The sequence below is a fragment of the Pipistrellus kuhlii genome, unplaced genomic scaffold (genome assembly GCF_014108245.1).
Source record: "Pipistrellus kuhlii isolate mPipKuh1 unplaced genomic scaffold, mPipKuh1.p scaffold_m20_p_1, whole genome shotgun sequence".
NCBI classification, from domain to species: Eukaryota; Metazoa; Chordata; class Mammalia; order Chiroptera; family Vespertilionidae; genus Pipistrellus; species Pipistrellus kuhlii.
The window spans coordinates 27,990,808-28,016,187 of record NW_023425404.1 but is presented as its reverse complement, the minus strand read 5'-3'; the positions used below and the strand labels follow the sequence as shown (position 1 = coordinate 28,016,187).

Sequence of the window (25,380 nt, the reverse complement as noted above, 5' to 3'; positions counted from 1 at the left end):
GAGAGGAAGGGAGAGAGATAGAGAGCTAGAAATGTCAATGAGAGAGAAACATCAACCAGCTGCCTTTTGCACACTCCCTACAGGGAAAGTGCCCGCAACCAATGTACATGCCCTTGACCAGAATCGAACCTGGGACCTTTCAGTCCGCAGACCGACACTCTACCACTGAGCCAAACTGGTTTCAGCCATATATATATATATATATATATATTTTTTTTTTTTTTTTTTTAAGAGCACATGCCTGGGTTGCGGCCTTACCCCCAGTAGGAGGCGTGCAGGAAGCAGCCGTTCAATGATTCTCCCTCATCATTGCTGTTTCTGTCTCTCTCTTTTTCTCCCTTCCTCTCTGAAATCAATAAAAATATATATTTTTTTAAAAACTATACTAGTACCTCACACCCACTAGGATGGCTATTATAAAAACAAAAAAACAGGAAAAAGCATGTGTTAGGGAGGATGTGGAGAAACTGAAACCCCTGTGCATTGCTGGTGGGAATGTAAAATGGTACAGCCACAGTGGAAGACAGCATGGTGCGCTTCAAAATATGAAGCACAGATCCAGCAATACTAAATGATCCAGCAATAGAGACTAAAGCAGACATTTGTACACCCACACCCATAGCAGTATTATTCACACTAACTAAAAGGTAGAAACAGCCGGGACCAGTTTGGCTCAGTGGATAGAGCGTCGGTCTGCAGACTGAAAGGTCCCAGGTTCGATTCTGGTCAAGGGCATGTACCTTGGTTGCAGGCACATCCCCAGTAGGGGTTGTGCAAGAGGCAGCTGACAAATGATTCTCTCTCACTGATGTTTCTAACTCTCTATCCCTCTCTCTTCCTCTCTGTGAAAAATCAATAAAATATATTTTTAAAAAATAAAATAAAATAAAAAATAAAAGGTAAAAACAATCCAAAAGTCGATCAACAGGTGAATGGGTAAACAAAATGTCATATACATACACAGGGGAATCCAATTCATACTTAAAAAGGAATAAAATCTACCCTGGCTGGTGTTGCTAAATGGTTACAGCATCGGCCTGCACACTGAAAGGTCATGGGTTCAATTCTCAGTCTGGGTATGTGTGGGAAACAATCTGTCAATAGTCATGTCTCTGTCACCTCTCTCTCTCTCTCTCTCTCTCTCTCTCTCTCTCTCTCTCTCTCTCTCTCTCTCTCTCCTTTCCCTCCCACCCCCACCCCATAAACACTCTCTTTTTTTTTCAGGATTTTTAAAAAATATATATTGTATTGATTTTTTACAGAGAGGAAGAGAGAGAAATAGAGAGTTAGAAACATCGATGAGAGAGAAACATCGATCAGCTGCCTCCTGCACAGCTCCTATTAGGAATATGCCTGCAACTAAGGTATATGTCCTTGACCAGAATCGAACCTGGGACCTTTCAGTCCACAGGCCAACGCTCTATGCACTGAGACAAACCAGTTTTGGCTAAACACTCTTTAAAAAAAAAAAAAGCAATGGGAAAAATATCCTCAGTGAGGATTAACAAAAAACAAAACAAAAAAAGTGAATAAAACATATGCTGCAATGCAGATAAACCTTGAAAACATATGCTACCAGGCCCGGAGCAACGGCTGCCAGGCTGGGAGCGGCCAGGCCCGGAGCAGCCGGGTCGGGTGCGGCCAGGCCCGGAGCAGCAGCTGCTAGACTGGGAGCGGCCAGGCCCAGAGCAGGGCTGCCAGGCTGGGAGCGGCCAGGCCCGGAGCAGCCGGGTCGGGTGCAACCAGGCCTGGAGCAGCAGCTGCCAAGTCCAGAGCAACTAGGTCGGGAGCGGCAGTGACCAGACCCGGAGCAGCTGGTTGTGGAACGAACCAGAGCAACAGAGGCCAGGCCCGAAGCAGCCAGGCCTGGAACAGCTCGCTCCTCGCCTGCCCCTGCCCCACGGCTGCCTCTCAGACATGGCTGGAAACTTCTGTGGGAACTTGAGGGTCTGCTGAATCAAGTGATGAAGGCTTAGATCTGGATGTGTTGAGTTAGTATAGGGCTGGGGTGTTGATCTGTGAGTGCCTTGGGTGGGGCCTGGATGAGGATGGTTGACCTATTTGGAAATGTCTTTTGTGTGAAGTGTATCATTGGGCATGTGGAGGTATTATTGATATGAGAAAATGCTAAGTAACTGATTTACTATCTGAAAAAAGATTTACTATCGGGGAAAGGGAGGGAGGAAGAGACTGAACATAAACTGTGCACCTATGGATGAGGACAACGGGGGATGGGGAGGGGGCAAAGGGTGGGGTGGGAACCTGGTGGAGTGGGGAAGAAATGAGGAACCTTTGTAATAATATGAACAATAAAGATTGATTTAAAAAAAAAGAAAGAAAGAAAGAAAGAAAGAAAGAAAGAAAGAACAAATTGAATAAATAAATAAATAAATAAATAAAAGCAGTCCTGCACAAAGGTTTTGGGCTGCTCTCTGGACTCCCTGCGTGGAGAAAGGAAGAGCAGTCACCAGCCAGCTAATAAAGGCTCCCTACATTTAAAAAAAAAAAGAAAAGAAAACATATGCTAAGTGAAATGAACCAGACACAAAAGTACAAATATTGTCATGATTCCATTTATACAAGGGACCTAGAATAGTCAAATTCATAGAGAAAGAAAGTGGAATAGTGATTGCTGGGGGCTAGAGGGGTCGGGGCATAGAGAGTATTGTTTAATGAGTATGGCATTTTAGTTTGGGAAGATGAAAAAGCTCTGGGGTTGGGAGATGGTGATGGCTGCACAACAATGTAGTACTTAATGTCAATGAACTATACCAGTGGTTGGCAAACCGCGGCTCACAAGCCACATGCAGCTGGCGAGCCAGGTTTGCCACTCTGTTGACTAATGAGTTTGCTGACCACTGAACTCTACACTTAAAAATGATTAAAATAGTAAAATTATGTTTATGTGTATCCTATTATACATGATGAAAAAGTAAAAATATAAACTTTTATTCCTTTTTAAAATATGTTCTGATTGATTTCAGAGAGAAGAAGGGAGTGAGCGATAGAAACCTCAATGATGAGAGAGAATCATTGATCGGCTGCCTCCTGCACACCCCACACTGGGAATGGAGCCCACAATCCAGGCACATGCCCTGACCGGGAATCAAACCGTGATTTTCTGTTTCATAGATTGACACTCAACCGATGAGCCACACTGGTTGGACAAAAATTTATACTTTTAAAGGAAAAAAAAAGAGCTTCATTGAAAAGCATAAAATTCTCTGCTTTCAGAGTAGAACACTGCAAACGATCATGCTCTGAGAAATCCTACATAAAACCAGGTATTTTCTCCAACTCCTGCCTAACCAAGGAAACGCAAGGAAAAGAATACACCCGCAAAAAAGGAGAGGGATTTAGTTTATACCTTGATTGATTTCATTTTATTATACCACAAACATAACTTTGTTCAGGAAAGACATAAGAAGAAAAACAAATATCAAGCCAAAAAAACTACAGATGCTCCTTGACTTATAATGAGTTATGCCCCAATAAACCCATCGTAAGCTGAAAACACAGTAAGTCTGATGAATTTCATTCACGTAACCTCATAGCTGAGCCTGGCCTACCTTCAATGTGCGCAGAACACGTACATTCGCCTATGATTGGGCAAAAGCATCTTTCTGCCCCTGCCCAGCATCACGAGAGACTGTCATACCAAAGAAAGCAGCCTAGCAAAAGGTCAAAACTCAAATCACAGCTCCTGCTGAATCAGCTTTCACACCACCCTAAAGTCAGAAAGCCATAGGCTGAACCACCGATTAAACTGGGGACCGTTTGTATTCATCTCACTAATAAGTAAAAGGATTACATTAACTACAAAATTTTAATTCTATTATTATAACAGCAGTATAATTCAAAGTGTTTTATGTTTGTACGTTTAGGTTTTTAAATATGTACATATCACACATTATATTTAGCCTAAGGATTAAAATATCATTTTAGTTATATTGTCCCCTTTTAAATAGCTGTAATTATTTGAAAAAGGATGATAACAGTTCTAAAATACAGACACGGTTCTTACAGATTCACAAGGCTTCACGGCACAGTCTCTTCTTCCACACTGGCTGATATCTTTCCAGAAAGGACAGGGCCTCTTCAGGTTTACCTTGTAAAATAACAATAGAAAACATTTAAAAAAAAAACAACCTCTAAAAACAGAAAAAGTTTAGAATTAACACATGTTGAGTTGTGGTGCTATAACCTGATTGTGTTATTGGCTGCAATTACTCTGTTTCTTTCACTGAGCAGGTGTCAAGTTCCAATGTGGACATAAATATGTAGCTGTTGTAAGTAAATTGGTAGACTTAGAAAGATATGGACTGTGACTAAACAAACCCTGAGCAGATGGCAACCAGGAGCCAAAGTAGCTCAGATCACCGCTACTCAATTCACATTCTGTTAAAGCAAGTAGCAGTTAACATGGCAGAATCATTAGACAACTGTCAACTTAGACTATAGCTACATAATCCAATGATCAGGTTTTCTAAACTCTTCCAGTAGATATCTCAGGATAAAATATGACGAGTGACTTCAGGTTAAAATATAGCTATGCTTCTCAGAGATATTTAATTTACTTATATTAAGTAATTGGAATAAACCTGATGTTTTAGAAAATTATGAACTCACGATTTTTATTACAATACACATAATAGTTTCTTTTTTTACTTCAGTTTATCCTACTAGTTTCCAACTCGTGTAAAACTGAGTTATTGGAATTAAATGTATACTATGGGTAGTCTCAGAATCATGTTGTTCACTCTTGTAAACTGAATTTTCCTAATATGTCCTCAATCAATTTCAGGCACTAGCCACAATTTTGAAGCCTACCATTACCTAAGAAAATGCAATTATCTATTAAAACTTTAAGTATGCTTATACAAAATTAAAAATTAAAATACCTTGTAATATCTAAAGTAGTCACTTTCAAGAAGTTTTTGTAGTCTTGGGAAAAGCCTGTAGTTATTAAATTTATCAATGGTTTCAACATCACAGGTACAATCATCCAAGTAACCGCTGACCTGTTACAAAGAAAATGAAATATTAAACCAAAATGTCTTAGAGGCAACAGAGTTCTTTTCCTCACCTCGTTAGGATGAAAGTGCTCTACTCAACCAACCTTTATCCTCCCTCCTCCCCGTAATTTTCTGAGATAGGATAGAACAATAATCTAGTAAGGCTACTGCTCTTACTATGGACCTAGAGCACATGTGTCAAACACAAGGCCCGCGGGCCAAATCCATCCCGCCAGGCCTTGTAATGTGGCCCGCACCGCGCTGTCATCACTGCACTCCGCTGCGTTTCCATCACAATGACAGTTTATGACTGTTCAGTAAACCATTCGGCCCGCGATTTAGGCTGGATTTTAGATTTTGGCCCCTTCTCTGATTGAGTTCGACACCCCTAACCTAGAGGGATACTGTGGATACTTTTTGTAGGGTGTACTGAGCTCATAACTGTTAGGATGAACTACCCCTAATCCCTCCTTATTGTCATAAGCCTTTGCCCATAGCGTGGGGCAGGCCAGTAGGTGCCTGCAGAAGCAAGATAAGAAGTCCTCTCCGCCTGACCGACCTGTGCACTCTCCTCCCTTGCCTCCCTCGACCCACTTGCGCCTTCCCCTCCCCTTGACAAACTCATGCACCCACATCCTGACCCTCTGTTGCATATGTCTACCCTATATAAGAGAACCTCACACCCCCTGGGGGCTGACACCAACACCCTGGTCTCAGCCCGCCGTGAGAGAATGCAATAAAATGTCTTACACTCTCACAAAGTGAATGGCCTGCCTCCTGTCAGCATGGACCTAACGATAACGACACACCTACCCCCAAATGTTTGGTCTCCTGCAGCCACCCAGTAGCCCTGCCCGCCAGGCCTGGCTAGGGGTGGGTGACACAAAGATAGATCAAAAGGCATATCTGACCCAAACCAGATCACTGTCCCTTCTCCAGGAACTGAGACCATGATGTCTCTCCCTAGAGACAGTAAGCAGGTAACTCAGACCATATTCCATCATGTGAACTGAAGAGCACGTGACCAATTAGCAGGGAAAGGGAAGATTTTAGAACATGCACAAAGAACCAGAGAGAGGAGATAGAAAACATATGCTCCCTGGACTCCGTGGGATTCCCCCACTTCTGCCGTCTTTCCTGAAGCCCAGCTGCTCTGGCACCCGTGGCTTTTCTGGGACTCTATGTCCTTATAATTCTGTTTTCTCTCTTTCCCTTATGCTAGTTTCCCACAGGATGTGTAGTTTAGAGACAAGATGGGTGAAATGATAATGAACTTGTGAGACAAACAATAATCTTATATATATACTAGAAGCCCAGCATGCAAAATTTGTGCACTGGTAGAGTCTCTAGTGGTTGCCAGCTGCTGGCCGAGTGCTCCCTCCCTTCCCCCCGCCAGCCCCATCCCCGGGTCAAACTCTCAGATGAACTCCTGGTCAAGGGGACAATTTGCACACTACATTTTTATTATATAGGAAAAGGCTAAGTGACCTACCGTCCATCTGTCTGACCATCTGATCAACCAAATGGCCGGTACATATGACGCGCACTGGTAATTTAAAAATAAACTTTGACTCGCACATGTGCAATACATATAAAGCTCTCATTGGCACCAATAAGATTTTGACATGCATAATTATTAGTAATGGGAGATTCCACAAAATTATGTGTTTAATAATTCTTCGTGGAGAAAATGCTAAAAGGGCAGGCATTCACTGTGAGCTTAGAGAACCAGAATGATATTTATTACCTTAAACTTTTACTTCTGCATGTAAACAGTGAGGTAAGGTTTGCTGATCTGCGAACTGTAGGAGGTATAATTTATGATACTTTTCGTGAAGCTGCTAAATATCGGGGATTATTAATTGAGGACACTATCTGGAAAGATACGACTGATGATGTGGTCATCCTTAATATGCCCAAACAAGTAAGGCAATTTTTTTGCATATGTATGCGCATTTGGATGTCCTTCTGATACAAATTATGAGATGAGAATAAATCTCATTTTATTGAAGATTTTTGTTGGAAAGTACACCAAAGAGAAGGTGCCTGTGTGAACTGTGAAATGCATGGCCTTAGCGAAATTCAAGAAGTATTCATATTGCGTGGAATGAAATGTTCGGATTTCAAACTTCCGGACTCTCCTTTATTAACGAATACAAACACATGTGATGAATTGTACGAGCTACAACAGGCAGAGGTTTTGATCAATTCCCTGAACAATGAACAGTTGGCAGCCTTTCAGACTATAACTTCAGCCATCAAAGATCAAACTGTACACCCCCAAATGCTTTTTCTTGGATGGTCCTGGTGGTAGTGAAAAAACATATCTTTATAACGTTTTAATACATTATAGCAGAGGTTGTGGTGGTACTGTTTTACACACAGCATCTACAGGGATTGCTGCAAATTTACTTCTCGGTGGAAGAACCTCTCATTCCCAATATAAATTACCAATTCCATTAAGTGAAACTTCAATTTCTAGACTCAAATAAAGAGTGAAGTTTCTAAAACCATTAAGAAGGCCCAACTTCTCATTATTGATGAATGTACCATGGTATCCAGTCATGCTATAAACGCCATAGATTACTAAGAGAAGTTATGAATTTGAATGAAAATTTTTCACCTCTTGACAGCAATATTCAAGAGTTAAGTTTTTTTTTACCTTGCCTAGTCTTATTTATTTTAGACTAAAATTCAGTTTCTAGAAATCTGATCTACATATTTGTCATTGTAATAACTATTTTCAATTCATATGCAAATATGCCCTAAATGCTCTCTTGGTATACAAAAACCTCAGAGTCCTAATTCTGGGTATCAACAAAACCAAAGTGCTGCACCTGGGTGATTTGATTTTTCACACCTTTTGATTCTTAAAAGCAGAACTTCTAAAGGGCATGAAATAGGTACTGTTCCTCCCGTTGGATATGCTGGAGGCCAAAGCATAACAAGCATTTGCATAAAAGTGCAAAAGAGACGTAGGAAGGTCAATGGACGTTGATTCCAGCTGGAATAAACACAAGATTGCTCCTGCTATGATTGCAATGGCTCCAGGTGATTTCCTGACCTGATAATCCTTACATTGCTTACCAAACTTTACCTTTGACCTGCCTGTGTGCATTGCTAAAGGGAAAATGTGTATTCAATGTGAATGAAGGGGACAGGATCTGGACTTCAGACTTCGTGAGCCTCTTCATAAGAGAGGTTTCCACCTGGCCCCCCAATGCCTTCGAAATTCACATTTCTTGTATCGTGTACTCATTGTGTCATCAGCCCTCCTGCACATCATCCTGAACTCGCCGTGAAGGTCGGGGCAGGATACAAAATATTATACAAAGAATAACTGGCACGAAGACTACAAAGGCCAAAGGGACAGATGCCGGATAGAGACATTAAATCACAAAGAGAAACCAACACATAAAATACTTGACAGAAAGAGTTTGAAACAATCCCTGTTTCCTCCTGAGGAACTCCTTTTTAAGACAGAGTCTGTCTTCAACACTCAAGCCTCAGCATCGCCTCTTTTGGGAGCTGCCCCTGGGGTACCACTCACCCCTTGTTGTGTTAACCGACCCTCCCATGTGCTCCCACGACAGTCCACGTCCTCTTCTATACGATCATCACTTCACTGTGTTGAATTTGTCTATTTCACTCCCACCCACTACAGTTCAAAATCCCTGAGAGTGAAATCATGTTTGTTCCTCTTTGTATGAACTTAGTACTGCTGAACTTCTAGAATGCACGCAGTAGATGATCAATAACCATTTGTGGAATGGGCGGGTGAGTGAATGGAGAACTGCTGTGCACGGTCACTCTCACTGCAGACGAGCACGCACTGCCTAGCCAGACCTCTGTACTGCCGCGTCACCTATGGTGACCCTGACCACACCGGCTCAAGTGGCAGGCGTGCCCTCACAGAGCAAGGGGAGCAAACTGCAAAGATAACAACCCTTTGCATCCAACGTTCTACTGATCCACATCCTCATTACAAAGGAAGCTATAAGAAGCCCCAAGCCAGAAAGGAATGCAAGATGCATCCCGGGCAAAGGTGGCATATCGCCCAGAGGCCTCAAAAGGAGAGGAGGCGGGGCACTATACCTGCCACATTTTAAATGGTACATTTTTATTTTTCTTAAATATATTTTATTGATTTTACACAGAGAGGAATTGAGAGGGATAGAGAGTTAGAAACATCGGTGAGAGAGATACATTGACCAGCTGCCTCTTGCACACCCCCCACTGGGGATGTGCCCGCAACCAAGGTACGTGCCCTCGACCGGAATCGAACCCGGGACCTTTCAGTCCGCAGGCTGACGCTCTGTCCACTGAGCCAAACCGGGTTGGGCTTAAATGGTACATTTTTAAATCGTCTCACCTTACAAATGGACTCGGAGGTTTCCCCAACTACAACAAGAGGTAGCAGGGCAGCTAAGGAGGCAGGACGGGGACCACTCGATAGACAGAGCTCAGCAAAGAAGAGGCAGGAAGGAATTTGGGGATCTAAGTCATCTGACCATTAGGATAAGCCTGCCAACAGGTAGCAGAACCTGAAACCTGGCGGGAAGTCTGGCAGGAAAAACACCACACCCGGTTCTAGCAACTAGAGAACCAGTCATGGTACCAAAATAGAGTCCCAAGGAAGACTACGGTAGAAATCCAGTCAACAGACCCAGAGCTGAATCTTGGAAACAAAGCAAAGTCCTATTACCTAAAGGAAAACCAAAAGACAGGTGCGGACACATAATAAGGATGACGTGATGTTGTACTCAGAATGTACTCAGCCTGCTTAAATAACTACTACTCCTGTTCCCAAAAGTGCAACAGAAACCTGGCCATGTCACAGACATCTGAGTTTTTCAAAAATGCACACACACACACACACACACACACACAACACACAACATGATTGATGCATGCTAAATGTGAAACTTCAGATGGTATTCAGCCATGGGCAGGGGCCCAAATTAATAAGTGGCCATTAAAAGGCCCTTGCTGAGGAATGGTAGGCCTGAGAACCAATGTAGGCCTGAAATAACATCACCCAGATTAAAGTCCTAGTTTCCTAAGAACTGGAAAGCCTTGGAAGGCTTCTGTTGCAACCTCCCAAGCAACACAGCAATCCCCTCCTACATGCCTTCCAGGAGGAGGCAGCGGATAACAAAGGTGAGCATACGGGCTCTGAGCCAGGGTTGAATCTCGTCTCTACTATTTATCTGTTGTTTCTTTACCTGCATTTTTTAAACCTCTCTAGGCCTCAGTTTCCTATCTGAATACAAAATAGTAACAGTTCCTATCTCAAAATGTTGATATCAAAATAAAATGACATTAGGGGGAAACCAAGAAAATCTGAATAAAATATGGACTTTAGTTAGGAATACTGTGTTAATACTGGTTCATTAATTGTAAGGTATGTAACATACTAATGTAAGATGTTAATCATAGAGGAAATTAGGTATGGAGTCTATGGAAACTCTGTACTATCTTCATGATTTTTCTGCGAATTAAAAATTTAGCCTGGCTGGTGTGGCTCAGTGGTTAAGTGCTGACCCATGAACCAGGAGGTCCCGGTTTGATTCCCTGGTTGGGGCACATGCCCGTGTTGCAGGCTGGATCCCTGGTAGGGGACATGCAGGAAGCAACCAGTCTATGTATTTCTCTCTTCCTCTCCCTTTATTTATCTCTAAAATCAATAAAAACATAAAATAAAATGACAAAGTAAAATGTAAATCACTATTATTACTTTACCACTGTTAAAATACTTCCAGTGAAATGCCTCTTATTCCCCAAAGCAGCCTACAGCAGGTTTTTAATGGGAGGTGGGGGAGGCCAAGTTTTCAATAAATCTTAAAGTAAAAATTTCCAAAAACCTTACATCTGTAGCCCCAATAGAACTCAGAACTAGACAACCAGAAGTCAGGCATGGAGGAAGGAGCCTCAATTGCTTTCTCCATTGATTCTGACTGGTTTCAACTGAATACCAAATACTGTATAAAAGGCAAAAGAAAATAAATAACACTGGCCTGCTTGTTCACTGTTCTCTGGTGAGAGGTAAACTTCTGTTTTCAATGAAAGACAAAACAAAAAAATACTTTCTAAATAATTTCCTTGTGTACTACCAACTTCCAGTCCTGCCACAGACATCATTTTTTTCCCTAAAGCACTGTAAGAATATATTCCTCAACCTCATATAAATCTGAAATACTTTCTAAAAGTGCTCAAAATACTTTATTTGGCAAATAACTTTAGCTTCATTAATTTTATTGTTCTGTGACCATAAAAAAGAACATTAAGTATTCATTTGTTGGTAGAGTAGATTGGAACAACTCCTTTTTTGTAGCTCTTTGTTATTTTTATTTTTTATAAATTTGAGGGGGGTTGGGGAAAGGAAGAAGCATCATCCTGATGTGCCAAGGTTGTGGACTTGAGCCCCTCCCTGGTCAGGGCACATACAAGAATTAACCAAAGAATGCATATGTGGAACAACAAATCTCTCTCTCAAATCCATCAATCAATAAATGTTAAAATTTAAAAGCTCCCCAATTTTAGATATGTGAAAAGGTTATTGGGGGAGGGGGAAGGTTAAAAATGAAAAGCTCAACATGAAATTTTACTCCATTATCCAATTTCTAGAACGCAGATGAAAATGTGATTTGGGGCATCTTCTTTCAACACCACAGGCCTGATTTCTACATTACTTATTTTTAAATGTTTAAACTTTGTGTTACATGATTTCTGTGGTCGGAAGAAAAAACGACCCTTTTCCTATTGAAATACTGTGTGCCGCAGTTCACAATCACTGAAGGTAAAGGAGCTTTTCAATCTCTTAGTTGTAAAGCAGCAGCTTCTTTGTAACTTATCTCACAAGGTGCCAGATAACATCTAACACCCAGATCCCTAAGCAAAACAAAACAAAACCCGCGGATATGAAGCAGTGAAAAAGATCTCTCCTGATCCATGAGTGTTCTCGTCCTCTGTGAGGTCGTACGGTTGCCTTTACAAACATAAAATGTTATTCCTGACAATAAATGATGAGTAAAATCTACTTAAATGGAACAATATGGATGCCTACCCTCAATTTTGTCATTTGCGTCCACAGAAGCCAACTAAACGGTGTCTTTAAGAGTCATGACATTAAAATACCAGAACTTGGAGATTCAGAAACCTGGAAAGTTCTTTGAATTTTTTGTTCATCCCTAACACAAGGAAATGATCATAGCGTGCTCGATATCAAATTTGATATCAGCCCACTTCAGACCTGCTGTATGGCTATCACGGTAAGAGAACCTCATGCCATTAAGGAAAATGAAAAAAACGCACAGGGGTGAAGGAGCCAAGAGGTGCCGCGACCCAAAGACACCAACCAGGCGCTGGGCTTAGTCACAGAAAAGCCCCAGGAAGCCGTTCCCCGCCTGACAACGAGGTTTGACAGCATCACCGACACCACACCCCTCCCCCGCCCCTTGCGAAAGCCCGGCCGGGCCCGAAAGGCTGGCGGAGGCACCCCGCGCGGGCACCGCGTCCGCGGGTGCAGTTGGACGTTAGAAAGACCGCGCTTCTGTGCAAACAGAAAACGGTGCGTGTGCTCGCACGCAGTGCACACCCTCCCTGCGTAGGGAAGACCGATGCAAAGATGCACAAGTCAACTGGGTGGAAACATACGGCAAGCACACCCCCCTACTAACCCCCCCCACCCCGCCCCACGCCCGATCCGGAGCGCGGGAGAGCGGTCCCCTCCCACCCGGCAGAGGGCTCAGCCGGGCGGGGGAGCAGGGGCTCCGGGGGGCTCCTTCCCGGCGGGTGCAGATGCAAAGATGCACCCCGGCACCTCCCCCCGCCGGGGCGCGCGGGATGCAGCGCGGGACGCGGCCGGGGCGCCCCGGGGAGGTCGGCCGGCCGCGCCCCTCACCTGGCAGAAGCACCGCTGCGCCGCGGTCTCCGGGGGCGTCTCCGGGGGCCGCGGCTCGTCGTGGCCGGAGCGGAGCAGCAGCCACGCGGCGCTCAGGAGGCCGATCAGGAAGCCCCAGCGGCGGTCCATGGCCGGCCCAGCCGCTCGCCGCCCGGCGCCCTGGGGAAGCAGCCCCGGAGCAGGCCGTGCGTCCGCAGATGAAGCCGCGCCGCCGGCCCCGCCCGCGCCCCGCCTCCCGGCGTCTCCCCGCCCGCTCGCGCCCCGGCCTCTCAGCGGCCGCCACCTCCCCGGAGCCTGCGGACGTGCCCGGCCGCCCGCGCCGCCGCCGCCCGGGGCCTCCGGCCGGTTTCCTGCTGCGCGCGGGGCAGGCGGCGGAGCCGCTTCCCGGACCCGCCCGCCGCCGCCGCCGCCCTGACGTCGCGAGCGGGGAGGCCGGGCCCCGCCGCCCGCCGCCCGCCGCCCGCCGCCCGCCGCCCGCCGCCCGCCGCCCGCCGCCCGCCGCCCGCCGCCCGCCGCCCGCCGCCCGCCGCCCGCCGCCCGCCGCCCGCCGCCCGCCGCGCGCTCCGGGCCCACCTGCCGGGTCCACGCAGAATCGTGCGAAATCCGAAATTCCAGTCCCTGGCAGCCCCCCCAAGCACGCCCCCAGCTGTCTGCCAAAGCTGCAAGGGATGTTAGCGCTCATCTAGACTCGGAGCTGAATATGTATTCAGTTTTTCTCGTAGTCACATCAGAAGGACAAAAAGGATCAGGTGACATTGGTGTGAAGGACTTATGTTACCCAATATTTGCAAAATATTTCAAAATAGACTCAATATTATTCGTAAAATATGTTCCATTTTAAAAAAAATGTATTTGATTGATGTTTTTACAGAGAGGAAGGGAGAGGGATGGAGAGTTAGAAACATCGATGAGAGAGAAACATCGATCAGCTGCCTCCTGCACACCCCGCACTGGGGACGTGCCCGAAACCAAGGTACATGCCCCTGATGGGAATCCAACGGGGACCCTTCAGTCCGCAGGCTGGCGCTCTATCCACTGAGCCAAACCCGCCAGGGCTATTTTGCATTTTTTTTTTTTAAACCTTTGAAATCTGGTGTGTATTTTATACGTGCTGGCCACATTCCATAGTCAAAGGGGACAGCGAAGGTGGTGAGGGGACACAGGCCAGGGAGGCGAGGGGTGTGAGCCAGGACTGAGCTGGGTCCTGCGCAGAGCCAGGTCCCTTGATCCTCAGAATGGGGACTAGTCTATCAGCTTTTTGTTATTTTTAAGGTGAACCTGGAAAGCTTCCCAATATCTTACACATTAAAAGTTCAAGTATATCAAATTATCTTTTTAGGGGGTTTTTTTGGTCTTTTTTTTTTTTAAAAAAAGCCGTCATTTAATGAAGTAGCTTAGAATATGATAGGCCCTGCCGAAACCGGTTTGGCTCAGTGGACAGAGCATTGGCCTGCGGACTGAAGGGTCCCGGGTTTGAGTCTGGTCAAGGGCATGTACGTTGCTTGCGGGCACATCCCCAGTGGAAGGTGTGAGCAGGAGGCAGCTGATTGATGTCTCTCTCTCATTGATGTTTCTAGCTCTCTATCCCTGTCCCTTCTCTGTAAAAAATCAGTAAAACATATTTCTTTCTAAAAAGAATATGATAGGCCCAAAATAGGTATTCTATTTTCTGGCTGAGAAAAATAGGCATAAAATGTTCAGGTACATTATTTAAAATCACATCCTCTGTCCATCACTGTCAAGCAGACTGGCATGTAAGCCAATAAATTAACTCTATGGCAGGCTGAGCCTGACATTAGACGTAACAATGTACAAGGCCCAGTTCTTGCATGTGGGAGTACACCCCGTGAACGGAGTATGTAATCTTTTATGAAGTTTTCTACTTTATGTTCCTGCCACTGGGTGTAATTTCTTTAAACGCCTTAACAGGGATTATGATTCAAACGTGCCCGGTGACACGTAGAGATCTTAACAGGGAGTTTCCTTGCACTTGTTTGTAAAATGAATGAACATTTTTCATGTGACCACAGCATCAATATCTGAAGGTGAGGCCATCAAAGTGGGAGACACAGAAAGAGGAAACTGCATGAAAAAAGACTAAAGATGCAGAAGGAAGCAATCTGAACATGAATCAGCTCTGGCTTTCACCCTGATGCAACAGCCTGTAACTTGGAAGAGTGAAAAGTGTCATTGTTCTCAGGATGGAAATGCTATTCCCTAAGACTGAAACTCTTCCCTGGAACAAATTCCCAGAAAACTTATAAACAATCACTATATAAAACACTTTTTTACTTTATTGTCCTTTCTTATTTAGCTTTATTGAGATATAATGGACAAAATTATAAGTTATTTAAATGTACATTGTGGTGATTCAATATACATGACATTGTGAAAAGATTCCCCCCATAGAGTTAATTAACACAGACATTATCCCACATAATTTAGCTCCCCCACCCCATGAGAACATGTAAGTTCACCTCTCACCAAATGTCAGTTACAGTGTTATCAGCTATAGTGTCAACTATAATCACATGTTATGCATTAGATCCTTATACCTTACTCATTTCATAACTGAAAGTTTGTACCCTTTTACCAACCTCTCCCTATTCTCCCCGTCCTCCCCTCTCCCATCCCAACCCTGGAAACCACTTTTCTACTCTCCGTTTCAATGAGTTCTACTTTTTAAAAATTATTAGCCCATATATAAGTGATATGATGTAGTATTTGTTTTCCTCTGTCTGGCTTATTTCACTTAGCATGCTGCTCTCAAGTTCTACCCATTGTTGTAGCAAATGGTTGTAGCAGGATGTCCTTCTTTCTCGTGTTTGAGTAATAGTCCATTGTGTATGTATGCCACAGCTTCTTTATCCATTGCCAGATTTAGGTTGTTGCCAGACTTTGGCAATCGTGAATAATGTTGCAATGGACATGGGAGTGCAGATATGTCTTTGGGATCATGCTTCCGTTTTCTTTGGATATATATCAGAAGTGGGGTGGCTGGATCTTACTTTATTTTCTTGATAATTGTAAGTTTTCCCTTCTGGTTTATAGAAGATCTTAGAAGGTATAAAATACAGTTTATACATACTGTATCACTATCCCTGACATTTCCCTGAGAATCCTTCAAGTTGGACCTTTGTGTGAGCTTACTCCAACTGTGCCTGCTCTGGCTACCACCTTGTCTTGAACACAGGTTCTGTAGTCCATTAAATACCTGATTAGTCATTCAAAAACTAATTAAGGAGTACCTGCAGGGTACATAGTTCAACCTTTTATTTCTCTAATTCCAGCCTCCCACCTATTATACCTTTGCTAAACATTAAATCCTTCAGAGATGAACAAGGCTACACCTTGTTATTCTAATACTAGTCATTATAAAAATAACACGACTTAGATTTAATGTACACACCATTTCTTGATGGTATTCTGATTACTGTGCAAATATCAGCTTTTTTTAATGACCAAAGCCGGAAGTAGCTTGAAATGAGACATGAAAATTTCTGTGGGAAGTATCCCAGTACCTAAACATTTTCTGGCATTGAACAGATAGGACAGAAATAAGTTAAAGAAAAAATGTTGGTCAAAGGAAAGGAATATTATGACACACAAGTAATAAAGGCAAATAAAAATCTGAAAGTTTGGTGCTGATATTTGATTAAATCTACTTATTTAATAGTTACTCAATACAAATACACACATGGTACATTGCTGTACTTTTCTCTCAAGATAGTTGAGATCATCTGAGTTGGGAGCTATGCCACCTAAGCTCTAGGTTCACCATCTTTATTGACAGAATGTTCTTAAAAAGGCAAGATATCTATAGTAACTGACTTCACTTCTTGACTTCCCATTCACACCTTAATCACTGTGCAATCTGTGATTAAGGTGTGAATGTGACCTCATGGAACCAAAGAGGAGGAACCAACCTAAGCAGAGGAAGGTGTAGCACATACATAATACTAAGAGCTGGGGAGCCTGAGACTGCCAAGGCAGGTTCCCAAAGCCATCTGTTGAATGGGAGAAACCCAAACATAAACATAGAGTTCATTGCATGTGGTAAGCACAATTATGTGACCTCATGGAACCAAAGGTTACTGCAAATGTTCTTCCCCTGACCACCCTCCTGCAAATGTTCTTCCCCTGACCAAGTCTAATGACCATTGTCATGACATCATGGCATTTCTGCTGCACATTGACAATGCCGATTCCTCCCTCCTTTAGTTAAATTTTCCATGTATTAAATACTCCAGATTCTCCTGGTATTTCTCACTGGTATTATTTCACTCTCTCTTTCATCAGCTTTCCCTCAGCCTACCTCTAAGGAGTCTATCCTTTGTTCAGGGTTCTTCTTCATCTATATATTCTCCCCTCAAGAAACTTGCCCAACCTCATGATTTCATTTTTATTTATTTTTATTTTATTGATTTTTTACAAGAGAGGAAGGGAGAGGGGTGAGAGTCAGAAACATCGATCAGCTGCCTCCTGCACACTCTCCACTGGGGGTGTGCCCGAAACCAAGGTACGTTCCCTTGACTGGAATTGAACCCTGCTCCCTTAAGTCCACAGGCTGACGCTCTTATCCACTGAGCCAAATTGGTCAGGGCCCAACCTCATGCTTTTAAATACCTGATTGGCTGCTGTGGATAGTCATCTATGCTGATGACTCCCAAATCATTTTCCAGTTCAGATAGTTCCCTTGAGCTTCAAAATCCAACTGCCTATGGACACACCCATCTGGTTTTTGCAGAAATGTTTGGTCACACCACCACCCACATCTACACACCAAGAAGCGAAAGCCATCTTCAGTTGCTCCCTCTTTCACTTCCCATGACCTGTTGATGAACCAAGTTCTGCCAGTTCTATCTTTTGTGTATCCCTTGCTTTTCATCTTTATGTTCATTGACTTAGTTTTACCCCTTATTGACGCTCACCTGACTATCACATTTCCTTAACTGATCATCCAGCCGTTAGGTATGGACCCCTCAAAAAACTGCCTCCACACTAGCCTGTTTTCTCAAAATTGCAAATCTGACTGGGCCCCACTGCAGTTTAAAGTCTTCAGTACTAGACCTGCCTGTTTTGGCTCAATGGATAGAGTGTCAACCTGGGGACTAAAAGATCCCGGGTTCGATTCCAGTCAGGGGCACATACCTGGCTTGTGGGCTCAATCCCCAGTGGGGGACGTGCAGGAGGCAACCAATCAATGGTTCTCTCTTCTCATTGATGTTTCTATCTCTCTCTCTCCTTCCTTCCTCTATGAAATCAATAAAAATATATATTTTAAAATTTCCTGAATACTCATGATGGCCTAAGGAATAAAATCTAAGATTCTCAGTATGAGATTCAAGGTCCCCATGATCTGGCCCCACCTACTTCCAGCTTCATCTCTAGCACCTCTCTGACTATAAGTCAGTGAACTGTTAACAATTTCCCATATGGACCTTGCTTCCAGCCTCTACATCTTTGTCAGCCTGTTTCCTCTCCTGAAATGTTTTCTCCCCTGTCCTACACCCATCACCTTCGCTTCACTTGGCTCCCTCCCGCACCCTTCCTCTGCTTAGGTTGGTTCCTCCTCTTTGGTTCCATAAGGTCACATAATTGTGCTTACCACATGCAATGAACTCTATGTTTATGTTTGGGTTTCTCCCATTCAACAGATGGCTTTGGGAACCTGCCTTGGCAGTCTCAGGCTCCCCAGCTCTTAGTATTATGTATGTGCTACACCAGATGACTTCTGAATGAATTAATGGGTGTGCAAATAAATTAGCTAACAAACTTGAAGAGATAATAACAGCATGCGATGTCACAGGGCAATGTGTGATTATGACTCAAACTCTAAAAGCTTAGAGGCAAAGCCATCCTATTGGGCAGGAGTAATTGTGATGGGGGAAAGGACACAATCGAATTGATAAGAGAAAATTCACAAAAGGTATGGATGTTGGGAAACTGATGAGAAAATGAGGGATCAACTACCAGTTGATTCCTTAAAAAATATAAATAAAAGAAAGTTATCTAAAATTCACTTAGCAAGTAAATTTTAAGATCAGGGTTTTTTAGTTAAGAAATAAGAGTGAATACAAACCCAGGGCTCTACTTAGCACAGTTCCAAGAAGAGGAAAAAGAGAAAGTTCCAAAATGCGTGTGAGGGAGGGGGGAGGGACAGTGGATTGTGAAGTCCTTTCATGCTGAATATTAGAACTCCTCTCCTGCCTCCAGCAGACCCCTTTCCCTGTAAGGCCCAGTTCCAAAGCCGCTGACCTTGTACTACACCTGCTTCCCACGTGTACATCAGGCCTGTTCTCTCCTCTCCCATTCTCAAAGAGGTGGAGAAGTCTTCTAGGAAAAAACAGTGGCATCAAAAACACCAATACAGCTGATCCCTCCCATTGACACATTCAGAATTCCACTTACTCCCTTTTTATTTTAGGGCCAGAAGACGAAGTCTGGCCAGATTGTGAGGGAAGGCCTCCAATTATGAAATACAGAGACCAAAAAAAAAAAAAAAAAAAAAAAATAGGGAAAAAAGGAACATTGAGGAAACAACAAGGGAAGAAAGAAAGGAAGACAAAGGGCTGTCATCAATATTGTCAAAGACTTAAAAACGGTTTTATAAAAAAGAACAATCTGAGAACAAGAAAGAGTTCTTAGAAACTAAATATCCGATAACCAAAATAAAAAGTTTCAACAAAAACTTTAGAAGAAACATTGAAGAAATATTTTAGATAGTGGAATAAAAATATCCAAAAAACACACAGAGAGGAATAAAAAGAAATAGATGAGAAGAGATAGAAAAAATAGAGGATTAATTCAAGGAGAACAGGGAGTACCACTAAGAGACAACATGAGAACAGATGAGAGAATAATCTTAAAAGTAATAGAAAAGAGTCAAAATTGAAGGATGGCTATCTAGATTGAGAGGGCACACTGAATACCAGTTCTAGGAATGGAAAACACCCTTAACAGAGATAAACTTTCAGAAAGAAAAACAAAAAACCTGGTGCCTACAAAGAATTGAGAATCCGAAGGGCAACTACAAAAGCATCAGGAGCTCCAGGACAATGGGCAAGGCGTTCAAAATGGGGAGAGAATTCCACAGCCAGCCAAACTATTAGTCAGATATGAGGACAGAATTAAGATATTGTTAGCTATGGAGAATAAGGCACATCTTTAAATCCTTTCCCAGAAAAATACTGTCTGAACAAATGAGTGAACAAAAACAAGGGGACCTGGGTATCAGAAAAGCAAAGGTAGCACATAGGAGAGGAGTTAGAAAAGTTCTAGGAAAGCCGAAACCGGTTTGGCTCAGTGGATAGAGCATTAACCTGCGGACTGAAAGGTCCCAGATTCGATTCTGGTCAAGGCCATGTACCTTGGTTGCGGGCACATCCCCCAAGAGGCTGCCGATGGATGATTCTCTCTCATCGATGTTTCTAACTATCCCTCTCTCTTCCTCTCTGTAAAAAATCAATAAAATATATTTTAAAAATAAAAATAAAAAGTTCTAGGAGAGGGTGATGCAACCTCCCAGAGCCCAGATTAGAGCAAGAAGACAGGAAAACAGGCCTCTGGAGGAGTGTCTCTGGGGCATACAGGGCTGGATGTGTTCCAATTCCAGACACCTAATCCTACTGACTTTCTGAAAAACATTATTCAGAGGGCGTTCACAATTGTAAAGTTGGGAAGAAAAGGTGATTAAAAACAACACCAGCTAAGCACATCTTTGTTGCTGTTGCTAATCCTCACACAAGGATCTATTTCCCATTGATTTTTAGTGGAAGGGAGGGGGAGAGACAGAGAGAGAAACATCAATGTGAGAGAATCACACTGATTGGCTGCCTCCCCCTTGTGCCCTGACTAGGGCCTGCAATGGAAGTATGTGCCCTTGACTGGGTTCCAGTCCAACGGCCAACGCTCTAACCAGCCAGGCAAAACTAAGCACATGGTTAAAACGAGGCAGCTTTTCATTCCAAGAAGTACTGAACAGTTTTACAATAAAGCAAACCTAGCTATAGTATATTGCTTGACTTACATCACTCACAGTAAAAAGACTGTTGGATAACCCTAGCCGGTTTGGCTCAGTGGATAGAGTGTTGGCCTGGAGACTGAAGGATCCTGGCATCGATTCCAGTCAAGGACACATGCCCAGATTGAGGGCTCAATCCCCAGCAAGAGGCAGCCTATCAATGATTCTCTCTCATCATTGATGTTTCTATCGCTCTCTCCATTTCCCTTCCTCTCTGAAATCAATAACAATACATTTAAAATATAAACAAATTTACTTTTAAAAAATGTTGGATAGTGAGCCCTAAATGGTTTGGCTCAGTGGATAGAGCATCGACCTGTGGACTCAAGGGTTCCAGGTTCAATTCCGGTCAAGGGCATGTACCTTGGTTCTGGGCACATCCCCAGTAGGAGGTGTGCAGGAGGCAGCTGATCTATGTGTCTCTCTCATCGATGTTTCTAACTCTCTATCCCTCTCCCTTCCTCTCTGTAAAAAAATCAATAAAATGTATTTTTAAAAAATAATAAAATAAAAATAAAAATGTTGGATAGTGTATTAACCAAAACTTGTATATATTGTATGCATGGAGGATGAAGCTAGGGAAAGTGGGAATCTAGAGTGCTAAATCTTTATCTTCCATATGGGAAGTCAAAAGTTAAATCCTAAAGTTGAGCTATCAAGAAACAGCAGCATAAGCATATTATTTAGAAATATGCAGGTAAATATATTTAAACACACACACACACACACACACACACACACACACACACATGTTTAAGAATTGGGGAATGGGGCCTACCTCAAGCAAGAGACAATTCTCCAGCAGGTTCCCTTTGGACATCATCTGCAGCATCAGCCTTTCCTGGTTGCACAGCAGCCTTCCGATTAGAACAGGAACATTAGCTCTCCAGGGCCTCCAGCTTGCCGTCTGACCCGGCAGATATTGAACTTGCCGGCATCCATAGTCACATGTGCCAACCCTTACTTTTTAAATATATGTATAAAAGGATTGGGGAATAGTGCCCGGCTGGTGTGGTTCAGTGGTTTCAGTGGTTGAACGTCGACCTATGAACCATGGTTCAATTCCCGGTCAGGGCACATGCCCAGGTTGCGGACTTAATCTTCAGTGGGGAGCATGCAGGAGGCAGCAGATCAATGATTCTCTCTCACCCTTGATGTTTCTCTCCTTCTCCTTCCTCTCTAAAATCAATAAAAATATATTTTTTAAAAAGAATCGGGGGAATGGGACTCTGGGGTAGAATAAGGTGGGGGCAGTAGACACCTCTTTTATAACCTAAACTTGTAGTACCTTTTTTTTTTTTTTTTTTTAAAGAAACTATCCTTGTGCATTTATTACTTTGATAAAGAAGAGTATTTCCAAAAAGCCTACAAATTCTAAGCTCTATCCCTTACCTCAAGATCTTACTGCTTAGCCATAGACACATTTAATTAGGTGCACTCTGGTAGGCATTGGGTGGATATTTGGGAGGACAATCTGACAGACCGGAGCGTTGTGCTATGTGGGAGTACACGCAGTTGCTTCTTGCCTGTCTGGTACTATTTCCCAGTCTGTATCTAGAAAAATATCCGTTCCTGTCGCATTAGTTGTCTGTCACTGTATAACAACTTCTCACAAAACTGAGTGGCCTAACACAACAAACATGTATTAGCTCACCGCTTTTGTGGGCCAGCAACTCAAAAACAGCTGAGCCGGGTTACGTGACTCAGGTCCTAAGGATGTTGCAATCGGGACCAGGGCTGCAGTCACCTACAGGCTTGCTGGGCTCCCTCCCCGGGCTGCTGGCAGCAGCCTCCGTTTCTTGCATTCTGACCCTTGCCATGTGGGCCCCTCCATGGATCTGCTGGTGTGTCTTCATCACCGGACAGCTGGCTTCCCACAGAGGGCATGATCCAAGGGAGAATAAAGAGGAACTCCAATGCATTTTATAACCTGGTCTCTAATCACATACTGTCTCTCCCGCTGTAATCTATTTGTTCAGAGCACGGCACTAGATCTGACGAATGGGGGGTGGAGGGGTCGAGAGTGGGGAATACCAAAAAATTTGTGTACGTATTTTAAAACCACACATCCATCAATGCTACGTTATAGGTAAGTAGGAGACAATCCTTAAATAATTCTTTGAAGATTTAAATCTATCTCATTTCTTTTATTGACCCCCCCGCCCCGGGAAAAAAAAATCACAAACAAACAAGTTAGTTCTACTTTCTCATATCTCTTCTTTTCTACTCTGTGATATTGTAAGTTCCTTGAGTCCTGATGGCATTTCTTAGTCTTTCTGTATTTCTGCTTACTTATCATGGTGTCTGACATACATCTTTATTCCTTCAGGAATTTATCTATATAACTATTTTCTGGGTTTACAATAATGAGCAAGAAATAGTCACAGTTCTTGTTTTTCCTGGAACTTATAGTCTATTGAAGGAAAGGACACTAACCATTTCATCAGACTTATGAATGTGTAATTACAAATTGAGCTACATTTTCTGGTGGAAAGGGATAGTCTTACAGGTACAGATTAAAAAAAAAAAAAAGGAGCAGGGCTGTTCTGATGCAAGCATAGGGGAAGTAGACAGGCTCATCTGAAGTTGAAATTTTGCCAGATGGGCAAGAGAAAGAGAAAATGTATCAAGGGGGTCTAAAATATTGGTGTTGAAATAACACATTAGTATGTGCTCATAAAGAGTTATTGAATTGAACCAACTGTGCTGTCTTTTTTCTCTCTGCTTTATTCTCTCTTCTTTACTTCCTGACGTCAGAGGTGCTATATTTTGATGTGGATGGACTCGTTTGACCAGAATAGTTGCAGCTGAGTGGGAGAAGGGCCTATTCCTGCTCAATTCATTTTCCTTGTTTATTATCTGCTGCCATTCCCAGTTATGCTTAGAAACACAGAATAGAATATCCACACAACTCACATACTTTTCCAAATAAATTTGAAGACATCGTTTATGTGAGTTTGATAACTTAACTCACATAAATTTACACTTTATATGTATAGATAGGCTATTCCTACTAAAACTCAAAATTCAGAGCCAAGGGATAAGATGAAATTGAATGGACTCTATTTGGAGAACTTGACAGATTCTACTGGAACAACAGCAAAATCTCCCCAAGAGCAAAATCTCCCCAAGGCTGGGAAAGGTACAGCTCCAGAGACCTACCCTGCAAAAATTGAGGTCATTACTTCCCTTAACATAAATAATTTAAAATAACATTATTGAATGCTTACTATGTGTCAGACTTATCATGTTAATGGCTGTAGGCATTCTATCTTATTTAATGCTCTTTAGCATCCCTAAGAGAGAGGTACAATTATTATGCTCATTTTACAGATCATCGAAAGATTAAGTAATTTGTCCAAAAGCACAGAAATCTGACAGTTCTATCAGACTTCAAATGTCTGACTCGGCCTACTTGAGCATCTTTATCTCGTGCCTCACATCTCCACATCCCACCCCTTTCCGTTCTCGTTGGCCTCCTTTCTGCTTCTGAAGTGAGCCAAGGTCGTCTTCACCTTAGGATCTCTGCACTTGCTCTTTCTTCTGCTTGGAAGGTTCTTCTCCGCTTTGTTGCACGACTGGGTCCTTATTTCAGATATCTGTTTTAAATGAGTTCCCCTCACCTTGCTCTGTAACATTACCATGTTTTACTTCCAGTACAGCCTGGCCAGTTTGGATGACTGTGGTTCTGTGCACCGAGCTGGATTCCCAGTCAGAGCACATACTGGTATACGGGTGCCCCAGTCAGGGCATGCACAGAAGGCAATTGAAGGCAACTGATCAACGCTTCTCTCTCTCTCATTGATGTTTCTCTCTGTGTCCCTTCCTCTCTTAGCATATCCTTCGGTGAGGATTTTTTCTTAAAGTATTAATTACGGTATATAATTTATTACATTCTGAGATTACTTTTTTTTCATCTCCCCACCAGATTGTGCACCCTTAGCACCTCTTTCATTGAATGAAGAAATGAATGAAATAGCCTCCTTCCGCACCTAGAGGTCCTGGATAGTAGGACTGTGTTATACCGATAGACCATCAAAACTATATATAGCCAAAACCGGTTTGGCTCAGTGAATAGAGCGTCGGCCTGCGGACTGAAAGGTCCCAGGTTCGATTCCGGTCATAGAGCATGTACGTTGGTTGCGGGCACATCCCCACTAGGGAGTGTGCAAGAGGCAGCTGATCAATGATTCTCTCTCATCCATGTCTCTAGCTCTCTATCCCTATCTCTTCCTCTCTGTAAAAAATAAATAAAATATATTTAAAAAAACCCAAATCTATATATAAAGATTGCACGTTCCCTACTTCATTCTGAACTCAGTTTGTTACAAAGCCTTTTGTGGTTCCAGGACAGCCAAAGTGACTTCAGAATAATATAGCGAGATCTCTTGGAATGACCAGAATAACAGCACCCTGCTTTACCCATCCCGACCAGCAGG

The 25,380-nt window shown here is 43.2% G+C and overlaps 1 protein-coding gene across 4 annotated transcripts in view; it reads right to left on the bottom strand.

Moving 5' to 3' along the window:
- ERO1A (endoplasmic reticulum oxidoreductase 1 alpha) overlaps positions 1-13,151 on the bottom strand; it is a 41,533-nt gene extending 28,382 nt beyond the window's left edge. For 2 of the 4 annotated variants that reach the window (XM_045580690.1, XM_036436508.2), the window contains exons 1-3: positions 12,919-13,148; positions 4,902-5,021; positions 4,025-4,108 (exon numbers count right to left, since the gene is read on the bottom strand). In XM_045580690.1, the coding sequence (XP_045436646.1) occupies positions 4,025-4,108; positions 4,902-5,021; positions 12,919-13,047 (333 nt within the window). In that variant the 5' untranslated portion in view covers positions 13,048-13,148. Of the gene's footprint in view, positions 1-4,024; positions 4,109-4,901; positions 5,022-12,918 lie in introns of all 4 variants that reach the window. The other 2 variants (XR_004987684.2, XM_036436502.2) reach the window with 2 other exon arrangements.
- Between the last annotated feature and the right edge of the window lie 12,229 nt (positions 13,152-25,380).